Raw genomic sequence first — 23,062 nt, 5'->3', positions numbered from 1 at the left:
TCTTGCTCATCACCTACATATATATATAGAGAGGGTGAGCTTGAACACTCAGTGAATGGTATAAATAATAAAGGGGTTTGCATGAATAATAGCTAAAGTCCTTTCAAAACAATACAAGACAAAACTATATATATAACAAGGAATGGACCTCGTCCATCTAACATATCTTCAAAGCTTCAAGGGACACTTACTAGCATCACATATTACAAATAATAACATTCCAGCAAACGTATCCACGCGGTAAACCGTCCGTGGCAAAACAAGACGAAGCAAGAGAGGCATCTCAAACAAGGGTGCTACAAAAGTTTAGAGTCCTCTAGCACAAGGGACTTTCAAGGCAAGATGTGCTGCGAAAGTTTAGAGTCCTCCAGCACAAGGGACTTTCAAGGCAAGATGTGCTGCGAAAGTTTAGAGTCCTCCAGCACGAGGGACCTATGTTACAAAGGCCCGTAGCCCTTTAACACTAGAGTACAAATCAAGGGTACTGCGAAAGTTTAGAGTCCTCCAGCACAAGGGACTTCCAAAAAACAAGATGTGCTGCGAAAGTTTAGAGTCCTCTAGCACAAGGGACTTTCAAAACAAGATGTGCTGCGAAAGTTTAGAGTCCTCCAGCACAAGGGACTTTCCGAGAAGGTCATCAAGACAAGCTCATACTTGATATACAAAACAGGGACAATTATTCATGCTTAAGAAACACTTTCAAAACAAAGCAAAGCGAAGTCTTTATCAAAATGTATAACATATCTTTATTAGAAATACCACTCACCTAGTTCTTCAAACGTCAGGGTCAAGGCAAGTCCAAGTCCTACAACACATGGCAAAGTCTATTGAATGCACTATTCAAAACAAGTCTAGCTTACATGCAAATGACCTCGGCATTCTTCAAAAACTAAGTCAATCAAATTGAAACACAGTTTATTATCCTTGGAAAACACACTGGGCAACTACCAGGTTTGGGCCGAGGTCCCACACCTCCTTGCCGAGGTGTAGCCTCGATGGCCACATTCAAAAGCGAAGTCAGAAAAATCTGGGTTTCCCTCTTGATAAACATGAAGAACATGAGCATGAAGAATCTTGAAGAACATGAACATAAGGAAGATGAATGCAAAGGTCGAAACTTGCCATTACAACAGCTGAGACTTCATGCTATCAATTCAAAAACATGGACCTGGGTACCCACACTCAAGGATCTTAGCAAAACAAACATAAAAACATGAGCTTTAATGCAAACTTTCGGATCAAACGAGGCTTTTCCTCAAAAACACATGAAAACCGTTTTTCTCTTTCTAAAACCAAACTTTAAATCGATGAATGGTGTGCAGAACAGGTTTGATCGTGCAATGCAGCTAGATGATCAATAAGAACAACAAGAATAGGTCACGATTCTAACCTCAAAATCTAACGGTTCAAGCTCCAACGATCAAGCTTGGAAGTTCACTCTCTCTAGCTTAAACTTCTCCTTCTTCTTCCTTGAGTTTCTCTCTCTAAAAGGCAAGACTTGATACAAATGATATGTTTCTCACGACAATCACTGACTTAATCCCTAAGTCGGGACACGTGGCATCGGCCGATTCGCTCAACTCAAAAAGGTAACTGACTTGGCAAGACTAGACCAAGACAAAGTGTACTCAACAAGCTAGGCGGCAAGAACACGCCGGCAAGTAACGACATCGGCTAACAACAAAACTCCGGCAATCAAGGGGCAAGGACATCGGCTTGGAAGGACAACACTTGACTAAACTGTGCCACACCTTGGCCTAGATGTGCCACACCTCGGTCTAGGTCATACCATTCCAGGAACAAAATCACTCATGCAAGGATCAAGGATCTAGAACGCCTACATATTAACATCTCGGCCTAGATGATGCACATCTCGGCCTAGGCGACGCACACCTCGGCCTAGATGGTGACATCTCGGCCAATATGCCAGGGTGAAAATTGATGTCAACCAATGGGGTTCCAAGATAGTTCTAAGTGACAAAGGTTTCGAAGGTGTCTAGGCTTAAGATGACCTCGGCAACACACCAGACAAGAACAAAGCGTGCAAGCAATCATTCAAGCAAAACAAGACAAGATTTGCAAATGCACATATTAAAACAAGATCATCCATAAATGTATGCAAGTATAACTAAGTCAAAATGAGGGTTGTTACAGGTTATCAACCCAAACGCCCTCATTATTTTTCAAAACTTCAATTTTAACCTTGCGTCTCTTAACGAGAGTGGACAGGTGAAAAAACTTAGTGTTTCGCTCCCCTTGGGTAAACCACTAAACCCGAGACTTTTGGAACCAAAGCAATTCTTCTTGGTATAGCACTTTATTAAATTCATCAATAAGATCATTTTCAAGCTGATGGAGATTGTGGGAATAGTGGTTAGCTTGGGAAGTTTGAATTCCATTTATCCTACCAAGCAGCCAACGTTTATGTCTAAAGATGTTGCCAAAAACATTTTTATTCCAATTATTAGCCACAGTTTTCATGCACTCCAAGTTTCCCAACAGGTTATGAGTGTTGTGAGGTGGCCAGCAATTTTCAACAACTGTCTGAAAACCCTCATGGGTAATCCAGGCAGCTTGGAACTTAAACGACTTGCAAGAAGGCTGATAAGAATTCGTACCTTGAGTGTGGACAATGAGAGGTGAATGATCTGAATAAGTACGAGGCAAATTTCGAACATAACCTTCAGGAAATAAGGTTCTCCATTCTGCATTACAAAGAGCCTGATCCAATCGCACCATAGTATTAGCCCACCCTTTTCGGTTATTCGTCCAAGTGAGCCGAGGTCCGACACAACCCAAGTCCATAAGATTACAACTGTTTACCCTGTCTGTGAATTTCTGGCTTCTTCTGTGACTTTGATTGGAGGTGTGACCTTGCTAACATAATAGACTTCTTTTATCAGTTGAGCTGGAGTAGTCATTGAAATCCCCTGCTACCATCCATGGAGCTTGGATATTTTGCGCAATGGTATCCAATTCCTTCCATAATTCATCACGCATTCTGGGGTTCGGACTGGTATAGATGGCGGAGAGGATCCACTCAGGATACTCCTGTCTAGAAATTGTAGCAGTTATCATCTAGGAACTTGCTTCATTAACCCGGACATTAATTAGGCTAGGAATCCATAATAGCCATATTCCACCACTCCTTCCTATCAGGTCTACATGGGTTGATGCAGTGTACCCAAGATTATTGAAAAACATCCCCATTGAGTTCAATTCCACTTTGGTCTCCATGAGAATAAGCATGTCAGGTTTGTGCATTTGCACTAGTTTACGCAGATTCCTACAGAATTGGTCATTACCCGCGCCCCTACAGTTCCAAATCAGCAAATCCATGGACGACAGCTGAAGGGTTGGCCAGCTCTCTGTCATCATAAACAGCAGGGTTCGGAACTGATTCACTCGATGTTCGGTCATCATGATGTTCTCGGCGGTTTCTTCCATTTCTCTTAGCCTCGTGTATTTCGAGATGACCCAGTGCTTTCCCCCCTCTAGCTTTCGATCGATGAGCTGAGGGTTTACCTCCTACCGAAACAATTGAACCAAGTGTGGTATGATCAACAAGGGAAGGTTTGAGGCTAGTGAGAGAGTTAGGGTTTGTTTGTTTGTTATTTCCATCTGAGCTAATAGCTGATCCCTCATTTTGGATGGTAGCCTGCGTTATCTACGGGATATCTCCATTGGCACTAGGCCCATGTCCTATACCCAGCCCTGAAGCTGGCCCTAGAGCTGGCCCCATATCCTCCACCAATTGGGTTTGGTCCACATCCATGCCAGGTGAGCTCTGTGTATTAGTTGGCAACGGTCTTTGATTTGGACCATAAGAAATACTGTTTGTGGCAATGTTGTGGCCCAAATCTAGATCTATATAATGTTCCTGGGCTCTACTGCTTTCCCCATATACAGTAGTCGAATTTAGGACTTCAAATCTGTTACCTTTATATTGTTGGGCCTTAGACTTATGTTTTCCTTGCTGGAATTTCCGTCGACTTGGGGCAATGGTCCATGGGCCATATCCACTTTTCTCCTCCTCTGTGCAAGCTTCCTTATTCTTGTTCCCAGTGGGCCTTGATGAACCCGGCTCAGAATCTAACCCTGGTGTTTTAATGGTAACATTTTGCATCATCTTCTCCGACGAAATCACCGGATATTCAGGGCACTTATCTTTCCGGTGACCCACGCGGCCACAAGAAAAGCACAACGTATGTAGATGTTTATACTCTACCACGTAGTGGTATCTTCCAATAGTTAGGTGCGAGATAAGTGGTTTGCGCAGATCCATTTCCACACATACTCGTGCATACTTCCCGCGAGCCGCCATAGCCGTGTTAATATCGATCTTTAGGGGGTGCCAAGAACCTTCGATATATGATATAGAACTTTTTCATCATAGTATTCGATGGGGAGGTTAGGAAACCTGACCCAGATTGCCGTTGTATCCTCCTCTGCGTCATTCGATTTAAAATCGGGTTGCCATTTGCGGACTGTTACATATCGATCTAGAACTACCCATGGCCCCCCAGTGAAAACTTTAGTATAGTCCTCCATCATTTCAAATTTTACGATGAAAAAACCATTGCCTATATCCAGAGTTTCAAAATCCGCTTGCAAATTCCACACCTTTCTCATTCTGCTTACAAAGAGATTATATCCGACCTGCCGTCCCAACAATCTTATAATTAAACATTGCTTCCATGGCTCTCTTACTTTCTTGAGTAGCCCAGCAGGAAGTTTCACAACCGGGTGCGAGGTGTTCCCTTCCCCCTCCATAGCTTCCTCTGTGTCCTTCTCATTTTCCATCTCTTCATCTGAAGAGAGATATGCCGCTTCGCAATCAAAACTGCGTTCTGTTTCAGTTTCATTGAAACGAGATCTGAGGAGAGCTTGTTTGAAAGACCTATGCATGCTCTTATCCTTACCAGTTTCTCCGATGGTGCCCATTTGATCTGTTGTTTCCTCCACAGTTCAGTCATAGCCCGTTTCCATGAATTCAGCATCAGGATTTTCATTATTTTTAACCTTTTTCTTGCTCCGATCAAGGTAATCTTGTTCCTCTGTTGATGTTCCATGGTTGCCAGTTTCTCCTCCAACGGTCAGTTTCTCCTCCATCAATTCCAAATCATAGGGTTGATTATGTAAAGGTATGTCAAAATGTTTATTCAACATTTTCTTGGTAGTTTTAATTATGTCATTATTACTACCTATGATGAGCATATCATCCGTATAAAGATATACTATAACATAACCGTTGCTAGTGTTTTTAATAGAAACACATTTGTTACATTCATTAATTTGAATTCATTTGACATCATTGCCTTGTCAAATTTCTCGTGCCATTACTTTGGCGCTTGTTTTAAACCATATAATGATTTAATCAATTTACACACTTTCTTTTCTTTTTCTAGAACAGAAAATCCTTCTGGTTGTTCCATGTAAATTTTTTCATCTAACTCACCATTTAAGAAAGCGGTTTTCACATCCATTTGGTGAATTTCTAAATTGAACAAAGATGCAATAGCAATTAGCATTCTAATAGATGTTATTCTATAACCGGTGAGTATGTGTCAAAGTAATCAAGACCTTCCTTTTGTCTAAAATCTTTGACCACAAGTCTTGCTTTGTATTTGTCAATTGATCCATCCGCTTTTATTTTTCTCTTGAAAATCCACTTGTACCCAAGAGGTTTACAACCTGGTGTCAAATCGACCAATTCCCAAGTGTGATTTTGCAAGATGGATTCAACTTCACTATTGACAGCTTCTTTCCATAAAGGAGCCTCAGGACTGGACATAGCTTCTTTAAAAGTTAAAGGCTCATTTTCTAACAAAAAATTTAGAAAATCTGAACCAAAAGATTTTGAGGTTCTAGCACGTTTACTACGCCTAAGTTCCTCTTCCTCATTTTGATCTATCTCTTGCTCTTGTTCTTGATCATGTTCTTGATCCTGAGTAGTAATAGCATCATGAGATCTTTTGTTAGTATTAGCCTATTGTCCAGTCTTGTTCAGAAACACATGTTCAAAGAAAGACGCATTCCAAGATTCAATAATAGTATTTACATGCATTTTGGAATGTTCTAATTTATAAATCAAAAACCGATATGTACTACTATTCTTGGCATAACCAAAGAAAATGCAATCAATAGTTTTAGAACCTATCTTAGTCTTTTGAGGACTAGGAATAGCTACTTTAGCCAAACACCCCCACACTTTTAAGTATTTGTAGGATGGTACTCTCTCATGCCATTTTTCATAAGGTATTTGATTCACTTTCTTTTAAGGTACTTTATTAAGTATATAATTAGCAGAAAGTATTGCTTCCCCCCACAAGTTCTAAGCTAATCCAAAACTTATTAACGTGGCATTCATCATTTCTTTTAAAGTCCTATTTTTCTTTTCAGCAATTCCATTTTGTTGAGGTGAGTAAGGAGCGGTGGTTTGATGAATTATTCCATGTTCTTTACAAAACTCACCAAAAGGTGATTCATATTCACCACCGCTATCACTTCTTAGTTTTTTTATTTTCTTACCAAGTTGATTTTCAACTTCATTTTTATATTGAATGAAAGTTTCCAAAATTTTATCCTTGGTTCGAATTAAATAAACATAACTATATCTAGTATAGTCATCTAAAAAAGTGATAAAACACTTTTTCCCACCTCTTGTTTGAATTGATTTAAAATCGCAAATGTCACTATGAATTAATTCAAATGGTTTCGTACTTCTTTCAGTTGAATAAAAAAGAGTTTTGGATAATTTTACCTCAACGCAAATTTCACATTTATGATTTGAATCGATGTCAAATTTAGGTAAACATTCCATATTAATTAATCTACGTAAAGATCCATAATTAACATGTCCAAGTCTACCATGCCATAAATTTGAAGACTCAAGCAAGTAAGAAGAAGATGTATTTTTATTAATAACAGAAGGTACAACAGTCATTACATTCATTTTGAAAAGGCCATCAAACATGTAACATTTTCCTACATACATTCCGTTTTGGTAAGTACAAACTTGTCACTTTCAAAAACTAGCCTAAACCCATCTTTACTCAACAAAGATCTGGAAACAAGATTCTTGCGAATGTCCGGTACATGCAGCACATTGTTGAGAGTAAGTTCCTTTCTAGATGTCATCTTAAGTACAATCTTTCCTTGTCCTTCAACTTTAGAAGTCGAAGAGTTGCCCATAAAAAGTTGTTCACCATTGTCCACCACTGAATAAGATGTGAACATCTTTTTGTCGGCACAGATGTGGCGAGTAGTACCAGTGTCCACCCACTATTCTTTAGGATTTCCAACAAGGTTTGCCTCGGAAACAACTACAGAAAGATTTATGTCATCTGCACCATTGGAAATATTTTCCACTTCGGTCATATAGGATTGAGCAGGCTTCTTACTTGTTATTCTTTTGCTTTTGCCTTTGCCTTTGCTACGGCAATATTTGGTCCAATGTCCCTCTTTGTCATAGATGTAACACTTGCCATTAAACTTGTACTTTCTAGTTTTCCCCTCCCTTCTTTAGAGCATTGTGATGAATTTTCTCCAGAAAATTTTCGTTTCTTTGCTTTTGGAGCATGTTCCATCACATTTGCCTTAGACTCCATTGGATGCTTACCAGTCCGCTTTTCAGAATTGTGGTTGTCCTCTTCAATCCTCAAGCGCACAATCAATTCTTCTAAGGACATTTCTTTGCGCTTGTGTTTGAGATAGTTCTTGAATTCCTTCCAGCCTTGTGGTAATTTCTCAATTGAGGCAACAACTTGGAAGGATTCACTAAGAGACATGCCTTCTACGTGAATGTCATGCAGAATGAGATGGAGATCTTGAACTTGGTTGATCACAATCTTAGAATCAACTATCACAAAGTCCAAGAATTTGCCAACCACAAATTTCTTTAAGCCGGCATCTTCTGTTTTGTACTTTTTCTCCAAAAACCCCCAAAGTTCCTTTGCTGTTTTGATAGGACTGTAGACATTGTATAATGTGTTGTCAAATCCGTTCAAGATATAGTTCTGGCAAAGGAAATCAGTATGTTTCCAGGCATCGACCGCAGCAACCGCTTGCTGGTCAGTTTCATCCTCATTCAGAGTAGGAGCATTCTCACGGAGAAAATGAGCCAAGTTCAAAGTTGTAAGATAGAACGACATTTTTTTGTTGCCATATTTTAAAATCAGTTCCTGAAAACTTCTCTAGCTTCTCACAATGATTGATTGGCACAGTCACAACAGGAGGAGGGGTAGGCGTAATTGCAGCCACCATACTAGTACTTGTTTGAGCATTAGTTTCACCAGTTTCAGTAGCCATGAATTCTAAATTTTAAAACAAAATTATAATTAAAATTTTATACTACACAGAAAATTTAAATCAAAACCACAAAATTAAATTCTGTAAAATAAAAGAAACTAGAATTGTAATTTTTATTTTCAATTAATTTGAAAATAAAATAAAATTTTATTTAACCAAATTAATTCTACACAGAAAATTAAATTTCTATAAAGCTTCAATAATTAAAATATTGAAACAAAATTTTAATTAATGAACACTTAGAAATAATTTCTGAAAACCAAAATTAATTTCTGACAAAATTTCACAAATAAATATTCTGAATTGTTAATGACACCAGTATATTATTACAAGTTGTCAAAGAGAATAGACAGTATATTACTACTATCTGTCAAACAATATATTACTACTATTTGTTTTCCAATCAGAATATTATTTTGTAAAATCACAGAAAATAATTTCTATAAGAAGAAGAAAGAAGAAAGGAAACAAACGAAAAATTCTGTAAACAGAATAATTCGAATCTATCTTAAGATTGTTGGAACAATATTCTGTGTAAAATAAATAAATTGAAACAAATCAAACAAATAAAATAACTTACGTACCGAATTTATTTTACCAAACCGAATAAATAATTAAAAGATCACGCCGAGTGTGTGATACTCTATCCTTAAGACAGATTCACCCCGCTATGGTACTTACGGTTAAGTGACGTCTATCTCTCAGGATACAATGATCTTCACAAATTGTAGTAGCACTCCAAACAATTTTTTCGGAGAATAAAAAACATGTGTTCTTACTCTCTGAATTTTTTCTAAAAATTATATGAAGATTATATCATGCAAGAGAGCAAAAGCAGAAGGAAAATGAAGAATTTCGAATTGAACGACTACTGGAAAATGGAGTGCTATATACAGACCCAAACAGGTCTGAAAACCAAACTAAACTGGTGGATTTTTTGAATGAACAGGTGCAACAGATAACTGCTGGGCAGATTCTATCTATTGGAAAATTGCTGGCAGATTTGAATCTGTCTGGCAGTTTTGAATCTATTTGGGTGAAAACTGTTCGGACTGATTGAACTATTGTGGAATCCGAATCTGAAAAGAGGCGCACATTATGGACAAAAAGTTTTGAATTTCAAATTCAAATTACAATGGCACAAAATTTAAATTAATTTTCCCGCTAGAAATTTGAAAAAAATTCAAATAAATTTTATCTAAAAAATTAATACTAGAATCGACCCGACCTACAACCCACACTTGCGCTCAGCTCAGCTCAATCAGCCGGACGACAATGGCGACACGCGAGTGTGGTGGTTTGGGCTAAGGTTCACTTTGTCCATAACTCCTCCCTTCTATAAACTTCGGGTGCTCCTTAGGGTGTTGCTACCTAGAACTTATGTACACATATAAGTTCTCTTAAGTTTCCAATGTGACATAACCATTTCAAGGAAACCCATATTTTACTTCTTTAAATGTCCATTCCACGAATCTGAAAACGACGCCAAGTTCTCATTCACTCATTAATGGTTTTAACGAACCGTCTTCACGGTGTGACTTACCACGCGACAAGGAACACGTCACCTCTTCGGACCCACCCCAAAAGACATGTGGACCCCACTCAATTTTGGGCTCAAAGATGGCCCAAAATAAGCCTATATACAACCAATTTTCCAACAATATTATAAATTAGAAGCAAATTTCAAGGGATTTTATCGATCTTCTTGTGTTTAAGCATAAAGAAATAGATTAAAAAGCCAACCCATGAAATGATTTTTCAAAATCAACACATTTAAATCTCACTCTTTCTCTTTTCCCTCTCCCCCACTAGTCATCTTCCCTTCCAACCCTCACCTACCACGTATCACTAAGAAAACACCACAAAACCCATTACTGACTGACACCATTGATCATCACAACACTGCGTCCCTACCACTTCACTACCATCGTGCCTACCCAATCTATCTCACTTCCTCTCCACCTGAAAGTCCCTTCATCATAGATGACTCCAACACCAAATCAATTTATCACCCCTTGTCTTTGGTTGTGGATCCAACCATGGTGAAACTTAATTGATGACAAAATGGGTTGATTGAAGCTTTTGGAAGAGCTTCAAGTTTGATCTCTATGACTAGGGTATACAATTAGGGTCATACTCTGCACAAATTATGATGTTTGTGAGATTGATTAACACAAATGTCATAATTGAATTTTTCCAATCATAACTAAAAAAAATGATTCATAACTAAAAGAAATGATCTATAACCAAAACCACATAAGATAAAACTCAAAATCTTTTGGATTATAACAAAAATAATGTTATAACTAACATCACAATGAATTATAACTAATACCATAATATGTATAATTAAGTAATAATCAACACATAACTAATACCACAATAGGTCATAACTAAGGACAAAGATTTTAAGACCAAGAGTACATTAGTGATAAAGTGTTAATTGCAGTATCATGTGACGTGCACGTGATAAATTTTCATCCAAATATTGACGGTGTGACGAAGGAACTGGTATAATGTTACAAAATAAAATTATAAGAGGGTTGAATGTCCAGTTTTGAAAATTAAGGGACAATTTGAAAATGAATAGTAGTTAAAGGGGGATTTATTGTAATTTATCCAAATAATTTACTGTGTAGGAAAGACAAAGGGATGCAATTGCATATCATATACACTACAACATATAAGAGTTTTAGAGATCAAATTTTTTAGTCTCTAAAAATGAAAATTTTGTTGCAAAAGACATTTAAGGATCAATTTCCATCGTCATGAGTATAGTCGCTAAAAGATCGTCCAAAAAAGTCAAAAATAAAGCTTTTAGCGGCAAAATTTTGAAAATGTCACTAATAAATAGACTTTTAGGGACAAAATAATTTCGTCTTAAAATGGTTTATTTTTTGGAGAAAAAAAATTTGGTCCCAAAAGGATAATAATTCATCACTAATGTCCAATTTTTGTTGCTAAAAACATAATAACGACACTTTTCGCAACAAAATTATTTAGTTCCTAAAAAATAATTTTGTCACTAAATTTTAATCTCTAAAACCTTAATTTTTTACAGTGACATTTTAAGCTTTAGATGAGCGTTACCACAATTATGACAAATATAATGCATTACAAGCAAACTTCAACATAAACAACAAAGTAGTCAAAATTACAAGTGTTCTATAAATATATGAGTTATATAAAAATAAAAAATTTACATAATTTTTTTGTGTCAGATTTGTATATGTATTGATTTTATTCACTACAATAAATTAAGATTTTAAAAAACAAAATTATGAACAAAATTATTTTTTAGAAATGAAATATTTAGTTATCAAAAATGTTATTATTATAATTTTAGCGACAAAATTAAACATTTAGTGATGAATTACTATGAACCAAAAGTTGTCTAAAAAGCTAATCTTTTTTTTACCAAATTGGTTTTGTCCCTAAAAGAGTATTTATTAGTAACATTTTTAAAATTTTGTTCTTAAAGGTCATGTTTGATTCACAAGACTAATAGTGAAGTATTAATAATCCTATTAAATTAGTGTGGTATTCATTATCTAATTGGATTAATATCTATTGGATTAATAATCTCACCCTTACCCGATTACTAATAATCTTACAAATTTGTTTGATTAATTATCCATTGGATTAATAATCTTAAACCAAAATGTTAAAACAAACATAGGATAATTGGGCCCACGGATTAATAATCCCAATCCCATGCTCTAATCCACCCAATCAAACATGCCAAAAATCTCTTTTAAACTTTTTGAGATGACCTTTAAGCGATAACAAGAATTGATCCTCAAATATTTTTTTGTAACAAAATTTTTCTTTCAAGGACAAAAAAATTTAGTACATAAAACTCATATATGGTACTGTGATTAATTAAAGTTTAAATTTTTTTTTTCCCCTTTAAAAATCTAAGATCCAAACAGTACAATAAGTGAAAAACAACCATCAAATCCATCTAAGCATATAGCAACAATGATAGAGAGATCTAAATTTTGAACTCTAAGTAGAGCTCTAGTGATGTACAAAAAATAAATAAAAAAAATCAAAACATCACGTCAATGGAGTGGGGCCCATCCCTAGAACTCCTTTAGAGCTCATGTCTTAGAACTTCAAAACATTTTGAAGCATATAGACTCCATTGACAATGAATAGTTGTTAGCACACATAATTTGATGTGTCAAATTAGGGTTAAACTTTTTCTTATGTGCACAATTTGAAAGTAGTTTCCCATAGTTAGGGGTGGTAATTCACCGGCCCGGACCGGGACGAGTTCAGGCCTATATAATCATCTTAAGCTTAATCACAGTAGAAATTATAATTTATAAGTCCATCCATCAAATTATATACATAAGTCATTAAGAAAAAACTGAACATTATAGTACTTAATATTTTTTCATAAATAAATACAGGTCTATCAAGCAACTAATAGTTAAATATTCAATACCATATTAATTAAAACATTATAAAGTTTTTTAAACCAAACACACTCATAATTCCATAAGTTCAAAGTTTTTAAAACCAAACTGTTAGAGTAGTACATCAAACTAAAAAAAAAAAAATCAGGTTTAAATTTCAAACTTTTTCCTCTATTTCATTATCATCTTCTGAAGAGTTAGAATTACCATTAACAATTGTTTCTGATAATACTAAGTTTCCTACATTATCAACAAATAAATTATTAACATCAAATAAAAAACAAATTAAAAAATTATACAATTAAAAGGGTGTATATATTTTAATATATTATATAAATTAATTAATTTATTAAATTAAATATGTAGCGGACCGGGCCATAAGTACAATTCCCAAACCCAACCCATTTATTAATCTAGTTGAAAATATCAATCCAACCCAACCCTATAGGCTAGGCTAAAATTATATTCACAAGCCCTAAATAAATAGGGTTGGGCTAGGCAAGCCAGCGAGCCAATGCGGGCCAAAAGTACAATTCCCAAACCCAACCCATTTATTAATCGAGTTGAAAATATCAATCCAACCCAGCCCTATAGGCTAGGCTAAAATTATATTCACAAGCCCTAAAAAAATAGGGTTCGGCTAGGCAGGCCAGCGAGCGAATGCCCACCCTACTCACAGTTATGTGAACAATCATTAAGATTAGCTCAATCACTAAGGCCTGTCTACGCTAAGTAAGTCTATATGCATAAAAACCAAACACAGAATGGGACACAACCCTTTCACAAGGGATGAGTTCCACTGTGTTTGATTTTTGTGTTCCTAATATTACTGGTCTGCTCTACTAGGAGATTATGAGTAAATATATATATATATATATATATAAGGTTCAGATTCTGTTATGTTGACTTTCTCAATTTAAGAAAATGTTCAGGTTTGGTATGCCCATTTTGGGGCCTACCTCGATGATCCAAATAGTTTACTCAAGATGATCGGATATTAGTAAGAATGTCTTTGAATCACATTTGCATTACAAAAAATAAATGGCTACTCTTGAAATTATAATTACCATATTTAAAATATATATATATATATATATATATGATTCAAACATATAGTTACCGATGTCCAATTATCTTAATTTTTTATAAGAATATTCTACTCAATGAGTCCTCAAAAGTGAACGACTCGAATCACCAAAGCCGGTCTTAAAATGGGCCTACCAAGCCCAAATGCTCTCTCAAATTAGATGACCAACTTGAGAGAATCCAATCTCATGCATAAGAGGTCATGCTACAATGTAAATGGTGCATAGTATATGAAAATTATGATCTCAAAAGATGTTGGTTATAAATCATTGTGACACTAAGTTATGGGTCATTGTGATGATGAGCTACTAAATCACCAAATTGAAGCTGGTTACATCTTAGTAAGGCGTTTAGTTACGATCCATTGTAATTACATCTTAATATGGCATTTAATTACGATCCATTGTGATGATTTTAATTATAACCAGAGTGGTTTTCAGTTATGCTCCAAAGTGGTGTTAGTAACCACCTAATGTCGCTATAATAGGTCTTCCTCCTCTTCAATTCTCGAACCTCTAAATTCATGCATATAGGTATCCTACATCTTAACCGATTTCTTTTTAAATGACGTCTCTTTTTAGTTGCTCTAAAACAATTAGAAAATTCTCTAGAAGAAATACGGGGTATTGTTTCTAATAGCAACATGCTATTGGATGGTGGTCCCACTTATGGGGTCAAATCAGTATGATCTAATAAGAAATATTTGAATATAAATCTCATAAATATCATTGATCTCATAAGTATCATACTAAATCCCATCAATCGAATCACTTTTTCGAGAAATATGAGACATCTATGTCATACAGGTAAAGAGATCTATTCATTGATAAGAAAAAGAAAAAAATGTGAAAAGGGATTGGATTGATGACAAAATAGAATCCTAGGTCGCAAACAGTGATGAAGAAAGATAATTCTGGTTTAGTTCTCCACCTTAATGACAAAAAAAAAAAAAAAAGATTGATCAAATTCTATTAAGTCTGACTCATAGTAAGCATTTATCAAAGAATGACTCTAGTTTTAAAATGATTGAACAACCATGAGCAATTTACTTATGGTACTTAATTGACATTCATAAAAAGTATCTAATGAATTATGAGTTCAATACATCTTGTTTAGCAAAAAAAATATATATATATATCCCTTGCTCATTATCAGATAATCACTTATTCACAAACCTCATGTGAGGCTAATAGTTTTCTTTTCCCATCTCATGAAAAACCACGTTCTCTCCACTTAGCCTTATCTCCCTCTAGGGGTATTTTAGTGATATGTTCTATAGGAACCGAACGATCCTATTTAGTCAAATACCTAGAGACAAACTTCTATGTTCCTTTCATTACAGTATTTCTAAACAAGTTCCTAGATAACAAGACTAAAGGTTTTCTTATTGATGACATCAACATTGATGATAGTGACAATATTGATGCTAATATTGATGCTAGTAACGATATTGATGATAGTGACGATATCGATCATGACCTTGATACAGAGCTGGAGCTACTAACTATGATGAACGCACTAGCTATGGATATGATTTCAGAAATAGACCGATTTTATATCACCCTTCAATTCGAATTAGCAAAAGCAATGTCTCCTTGCATAATATGAATTCCAAACATTCATGATCTGGATGTGAATGAGTCGAATTACTTATCCCTCGGTCTATTAATGAACCATCTCTCCAAGGATTGTGAAAGATGTTCCACTAGAATAGAAAAGAATAGTCTTTTCTGTATCCTTTACCCGATTTCGTTGCTACCGTGGGCTTTACGCAATCGATCAGATTATATAGATATCCTTTCAACAAACATAGGTCATCGAAAGGGTCTCAAAGACTCACCAAAGCACGAAAGTCAAAATCTTTTAGAAAATGGATTCCTATTCGAAGAGTGCATAACTGCATGGACAAGCTTACACTAACTCGTCAATTTGGGATCTAATTTGAGATTTTCTGTGAGAGGTATAAGGAAGGAATTGTAAGAATATCAATTCATATAAAAGAAAAAGTTATCTATTGATTCAAACACTGTACCTATGGGATAGGGATAAAAGAAGAAGAAAAAAATCAAAGATTTCACATAATACTTTTGTGACGACCCCAAAATGCATATCTTCATCATGGGAATTAAATTATGTGTTAGTCAATAATTATGGGGCTTATTGGTGCATATCTGTCCAAATTGAGAAAAATATCTGTTGCGGCTACGACTTTGAAACTGAAATTGATGGCCTAAATGGGTTCAAAAACTGGAATTGAATACATAGATATGCTAATTGGAATGTTTAGAGTCATTTGGAAAGTTTAATTGAAAATTGATTTTATATGATTCGTTAAGGTGTATGAAGTCATCTAGATGTGGATATATATATAAATATTTGTTCATATAGATGCACAACTCATTAGACCATTGGTATTTTTGTATATTGCTTCCGCTAGCCCCAATTATTTTTTATTTATACAAGAAGGCCATTGGTGATCTCGAATTATTGACCGGTCACCTCACTGACCCTTACGGGGCGGGGTTCGGGTCGTGACATAAGGTATCAGAGCACAAGTTAATTTACCCACACACGTGTGCAATTGAGCTGTAGGGTGTCCTAGAAAAGAATTAGGACATTGTGTTTGCATGTATGAGTGGGTGTGTTAATTTTATGAACACATGTGAACTGAAAGGAATATATCTGAACTGCACTCAACTGAAATGAACTACACATTGTGAAACCTGTAGAGAATTACAATAGTGCTACAAAGGACAAGGAACGAAGATGTAAAAAAAATGTTGTGTGAACGAAGATGAAAAATGTTGTTTCTGTTTATTATTGCCTCTGTTCCTAAATAGACCAATGGAAAGAACAAGCAATGCAGATGAATCTGACTCGTTTGATGTTCAGATTGACCGACTAGAAAGAATGAACGATGGGAGTTTGAACTGAAATAGTAAGACAACTGATGCAGATTATGTACAAAATGTTTATGTGGAAATTAGAATGGAAAATGTAAACTTTTTGATTCGATATAAATTGTGAACATGCTAGCTGAACCCAGAGGATTAGCACTAAGAATTTGTATTGTGTACCGTGAAATGTAGAACTTTTACGAGTGGGAAATTTCTACTAATTATTGGCAAATGAACTTTTGTTGAGCATTGCCAGAGGGCTATTAATAGACTTGTGAATTTGAGCACGTACTAGACTGAACATGAAAGAATCACTTCTTCTAAACTATGGGAATTTGTCTAATTAAACCTACTGAATATATGGGAGTGAAATTACTTGGTCGTGATATGGTGTGTGTTGTAAAATATAAATGTCGGATGGGTATTGTCACTTTTGACTAATAATTGCCTGTGGGAAACTGTGGCAACATGAATAAATCTACTATCATCTATTTAGATGGACTAATTGAACACTCCTTGTTGAACACTCCTGAGACTTAGTGACTGAATGTAATGCTATATGTGGTGCTTTGAAACCTTATGACATTGACAAATCACCCTTGCAACGGAAATGTGTAGACTTGTGATTTTAAGAATTTAAAGTAGTAATGCCCTACACTGTGCTTAGCCATTTTGATACAAACTGTTATGCATGATACTTTAAACATGAGAGTAAATGTTAATATGTTGACTGAACCAACTGAAAAATGAGAATCATGAACCTATGCTTTATGCTCTAATTGTTACCAATGTGAAATGTTATGAGAAGTAATGGAATATTAGAATTGATGGATAAATATTGAATACCCTTGAAACCCTACATATTTGGAAATATTACCTATGTTATGGAAAATGTTGAACATATGATTATGAAAAACAAAATAAATAAATAAATAAATAATTTAGTAACTAGTCTTCACACTATGTCTGACCATTTGAATATGAATTGCTATGCCTGACAAACGTTTGATATGCCTTTGATATGATTTTGAGAACTAATGAACTTAGAACAAGTTGTGACCGAAACAAATTGGTTGTGACCTAGGGAACGAAATGTACTTTGTTTGAGAATGATGGGGCAAAACCTTATTTGATTTGATCTGATAACTGATTGGATTTGTTAGAACCTCTATCTAAATTGATTTTGGGTTACGGGGAAACTTGTGAATGACTTATGAATGAATTATGGGGCTATGTTGCTAAGGGAATTGATAGATTGAAAACTTGAATTGGAATTTGAATATTTACCTTATTTTGGAGACCTTATGTGAACTGTCAACAACAGATTGATTTGATAATGAACCGTATTTGAAGATATACCTTAAACTGCTTGGGAACACATGAATCATATTAACGATTGAATACTTGGGTACTACTTTTACTGTTATGGGATTGATTGTTTAGAAAATTGGTGCTTCTGTGTCATTGAAATTCAAATTCAATGCTAAGAGACTTGTTAACAATGAACTACTTGATTGTAAAACCCAATTACTTGGAAATATACAAACTGAATATGTCTTACTATTGACTGCATCAAAATTACCTTATTATGCAATTGAACTTGTGGAAAATGAGAATTATGGACATTAGATGGTTGCTTACATCAGTATTATATTGATTGCCATATGGATCTACTTTAAATACATAATGATTTCTGAATGGTTTGAACAACTGTGATGAATCATGAAACTGAATGACTGATTTGAGCTGTGAACTGTCGAACAATGTATAATGTAAACCCAAGGCATTTGATTTGCATCTGAAATATATTTAGTAACGCAAGATTGGACGACCAAACTTCTAAAGGTGGGGAGACTATGACGACCCCAAAATGCATATCTTGATCATGGGAATTAAATTATGTGTTAGTTAATAATTATGGGGCTTATTGGTGCATATTTGTCCAAATTGGAAAAAATATTTGTTGGAGTTACAACTTTGAAATTGAAATTGACGGCCTAAATGGGTTCAAAAACTGAAATTGAATACATGGATATGCTAATCGGAATTTTTAGAGTCATTTGAAAAGTTTAATTGAAAATTGATTTTATCTGATTCATTAAGGTGTGTTTGGGTCTCATTATTGTATAAAGCCATCTAGATGTGGATATATATGTGATATTAGCTTCTTTATCAGCTCAAACTCATCTTTTGGAGAGAAAAAACTAAGAGAAGTGAAGAAAGTGAAGAAGAAACTCACATTTGGCTTGGATTTGTCAAGATTATGCAAGATCAAGTGTCTATGAAGACTCTAGGTAAGGATTTACCTCTCAAACCTTGAAGATCATGTGTTATAGAGTTGGATTCATGGGTTATTGCATGTATTTTGCTAGAACATGTTAAGAAGAAGATGATTCCTCACATACATACATGAAAATGTTGGATTTTGAGGTTATAGGTCACATGCATTCTAGAATTGAGTTATTTTGAAGTTCAACCTCATATTTCGAAAGCTATGGAAAGGAATTTAGACGAGGTTTTTATATACATGAAGTGTTTATACATAAACATTGAAGAAAAATGATGAAAGTCATGAGTTCATGGGAATTAAGAACTTGATTTGGAAAATTAAAAAGGAGTTTGATTTATTGAGTTGAAAATTGAATTATAGTTCATGTATATTTCCATGTTTTGAAAGTGTATTGCATGAGTTTTCTAACTTGAGATGGAAACCTCCATGAATTTCAAAGATTGAAGCTCAAGATTATGAATTTGGTATTTTAATTCAAGGGTTTGGGGCTTTTGCATGAAATGTGAGCTTCAATTTAAGGTTATGATTTTTGTTTAAAGCTAAGTATGTTAAATTAAATTCAACATGTTTTTATGAATTTGGAGCCTTGAAATATATGGATTTGGAATTAGATTTTGAAAACATTGTATTCCAAACAAAAGACAAATTTTCGAACTGGTTCTAAACAGAACTACATGTACGGAAGTGAGGCCCGCACGTATGGAAAATAGGGAAAATTTGGGTATGCCTACTGCTTTACTCCGCATGTGCGGTGTCAAGACAGGTCCGAATTTGTTTTCTTTCTGTTTTTCCAACTTCCGAGCCTTCGATTGCATGGTTTTCACACGTATTTGACATTCATATGCATTTCATGGACATCAAGGAAATTAAAGGATGAATAAAATAACCAAATGATCAAGTAAATGATGAACTGAATAAGTTAATAATCGACTGTATGAATCGAATGTGTATTGATAACACATGTGTTGTGTTATGTGCATTGTAATTGTAGGTCGAGTTGGAGACCGCACAATCGTTACTGGAAGCTCACTGTGAGTAACAATGTTGTAAAGCTATGTTCAATTATAATTATTTTCTTATTGATATAATGCACTATTTTCTGAAATGATACTGTTTACTGAATAAATTTACTGAATGAATGATTGTCCTATTTTATGAACTATACTCATGGCATCCATAGCAACTATTACTGTTACTGTTACTGTTACTGTTACTATTACTGTTACAGAGATCTCTGTCAGTTCCAATCTTTGGAACTATTGTTTACTGTGTTGATGGCCATCTTACATGACTATTTTGGTCTTTAAGAGCTATTGTATTGTTTTGCTATTGGATATACCACGTATGACTGCTACGATTCAAAATGAATGATATGTTATGAAATACTACTTTGTGAATTTATTCACTACTGAATCTGACTGTTTTGAATTGTTGTAAGGACATCATTCATAAACCCCTTTACACATTTGTTATTCACTGAGTTTTAGCCCACTATTTATTATATTTATATAGGTGGGCGATCCAAAGATCAAGCTTAGAAAAACACTTTTGCCAAGCCACCGTTTTGAGTCTAGGTCGTGATGACCGATAGCAAGTATATGTTCCGGTATATGGATGTGTACATGTTTTGTACAAGATGTCATAAGATATGTATTGCTACGTGGGTAAATTAACGTTTATGTATGTAAATATTTGTTCATATAGATGCACAGTTCATTGGACTATTGGTATTTTTGTATATTGCTTCCGCTAGTCCCGATTATTTTTGATTTATATAGAAAGGCTTTGGTAATCTCGGATTACTAGCCGGTCACCTCACCGACCCTCACGGGGCGGGATTTGGGTCGTGACAACTTTTGATCAAAAATCAATCTGATTTATTTCATACACCTCGCTCAATGAGAAAATGAGTGAAAATCTGCGGGATCAAACCTATGGGACTTAAGGAATGATATAAAAATATTAAAAAATATTAAATAAAATATAAGTAAATAAAAATGAAGTAGAAGAGCCCAGAATGCAAATGAACAAATTCAAACTTGAAAATGATCTTTCTAATTCTCGAGGAATAAGGGGCGAAGAGATTGATCGAGAAAGTCTCTTGTTCTTATTATAAGATTGTAATTGGAGCGCATATGTTTGGTAAAGAGAATAATATTCTCCTTTGAGAAGAATATAATAAAAAATATATAAAAAATAGAAAGTGTTCAATTGGAACATGAAAACGTGTCTAAATTGATCCTATCAGGACGGAGTGCAAGAAAGGAGGAGATTCTCAAATGATGAAAAGGATCCAATGACTTCAAAAGAATTGAACGTGGACCGTATGAGGTGAAAATCTCGTGTACGGTTCTGTAGAGTGGCAGTAAAGGTGACTTATCTGTCAAATTTTCCACTATCACCCCTAAAAAACCAAACTCTGCCTTATGTAAAGTTGCCAAAGTACGATTAACCTCTAGATTTGAAATCACTACTTATATACCTGGTATTAGCCATAATTCATAAGAACATTATGTAGTCTTAGTAAGAGGGAAAGGGTAAAGGATTTACCTAGTGTGAGATATCACATTGTTCGGGGAGCTCTAGACGTTGTCGGAGTAAAGAATCGTCAACAAAGGCTCTCTAGTGCATTGTAGATTCTTATCCAAGACTTGTATCATTTGATGATGCCATGTGAATCACTAGAAACATGTGAAGTGTAAAGCTAACCCAATAACGAAAGTTTTGTCGAAAAAGTATTCTCCTCCAGAATCAGATCGCCAAATGAATTTATTTTTTATTTTTATTTTTTACATTGGAAATAATGTCTGGCTTGTCAATTGTGTGCCGCTCACTCCAACATGGGGCAAAAATATGTAAATACTCCGGCATGGCAAAAATTATGTAAATTGAAGTGAAGAGGTAAAGTATTTGATTGGCCAAGAATGTTGGATAATTTTTAGTGGTGCAGAAGGTGAATCGTAGGATGTGGCGTGTAAGAAGCTACAGGCTTGAAGACTTCTCATTTGTGGGAAATCAAACAATCACGCAACTTGCATTCTAGTTCTACATATTGAATTGGAGAGTTCTGGTTTTCTTAGGATTACCTATTGCTTGCATAACATGGACTACAGAAACCATAGTTGCACAGAACCTACCGAACAGACGACTATTGGTCCAATGAATAATATAATTCTTTACTAACGATATGGCTACAAAAATTTCAAAGTGGTGTTAGTAACCGCTTAATGTGGCTATAGTAGGTCTTCCTCCTCTTCAATTCTCGAACCTCTAAATTTATGCCTGTATAATAAAAGGTAGTTGTAGTAATTTAGTTGTAGATAATTCCATTGTCTATCTTTATGCCCAAAAAATACTCGTACCTCTAAATGAGGTAGTTGTCAGATAAGGTAGCATTTGCATATTGCTAAAACATAAACAACTTATTTACTTTACACTGACTCAGCCTTTGGTTTTATATAATAGAATAGATATAGATATATACCAACCAATTTTCCATACGGGAGTATGTAGTCACACAAAAATAAGAAGTATGCAACCTATGAAAACCAAGGAACTAACAATCTTTTCTGCTAGAAATTATAGTTTCTGCATACGTTTTCAGCATTCAGTTCTCCACATGGTAAAGCAGAACCTTACAAATCTCAATTACACCAAAATATCAAATACTAGATACTATTGTACATAGCATCTCAGTGATGAAATCTCTTCTGCACATCAAATAAAATCAACTAGTATTATTGTTCAGGAGTTGAGCCTCTGAACATCCACCAACTGATAAAGATCACCTCGGCGCTGCTTCTCCAATGGAAGGCTTGTCCTGAATATATATGTATATATATAATCAAATAATGATAGAATTAAGTGTAAAACAATTGAATGATTTAAAAGGAAAACACATTTCTGTGAGAAACTTTTCTTCTGCCAGAAAAATATGTTCAAAAGTGTTTGAAACTTTGTGAGAGTTTTCTAGTAATTCCTTTACATTCAAAAGTTGCCCCAAACAATAGGAAATACTGGGCATCCTGAATCCTCATTTAAAATAAGTGTTCCTG

At 34.9% G+C, this 23,062-nt stretch overlaps 2 protein-coding genes across 3 annotated transcripts in view; both read right to left on the bottom strand.

Moving 5' to 3' along the window:
- Nucleotides 1-2,268: 2,268 nt before the first annotated feature.
- LOC145800658 (uncharacterized) lies at nt 2,269-2,739 on the bottom strand. The gene has a single exon (XM_082890376.1). It carries the CDS (start codon nt 2,737-2,739, stop codon nt 2,269-2,271), a length of 471 nt encoding a protein of 156 aa, XP_082746502.1.
- Nucleotides 2,740-22,459: 19,720 nt separating this feature from the next.
- LOC114314042 (omega-amidase, chloroplastic) overlaps nt 22,460-23,062 on the bottom strand; it is a 29,993-nt gene continuing 29,390 nt past the window's right edge. For both annotated transcript variants that reach the window (XM_082892164.1, XM_082892165.1), the window contains one exon: nt 22,460-22,827. In XM_082892164.1, the coding sequence (XP_082748290.1) occupies nt 22,752-22,827 (76 nt within the window). In that variant the 3' untranslated portion in view covers nt 22,460-22,751. The remainder of the gene's footprint in view (nt 22,828-23,062) is intronic.

This window comes from Camellia sinensis, chromosome 10, assembly GCF_055761805.1.
Source record: "Camellia sinensis isolate YWXY chromosome 10, ASM5576180v1, whole genome shotgun sequence".
Taxonomy (NCBI): domain Eukaryota; kingdom Viridiplantae; phylum Streptophyta; class Magnoliopsida; order Ericales; family Theaceae; genus Camellia; species Camellia sinensis.
This window is presented reverse-complemented; position numbering and strand designations above follow the sequence as displayed.

What these genes read in the sequence shown, in the direction of transcription:
- LOC145800658 (XM_082890376.1), bottom strand. Translation starts at nt 2,739, where the DNA reads ATGGTGCGATTGGATCAGGCTCTTTGTAATGCAGAATGGAGAACCTTA.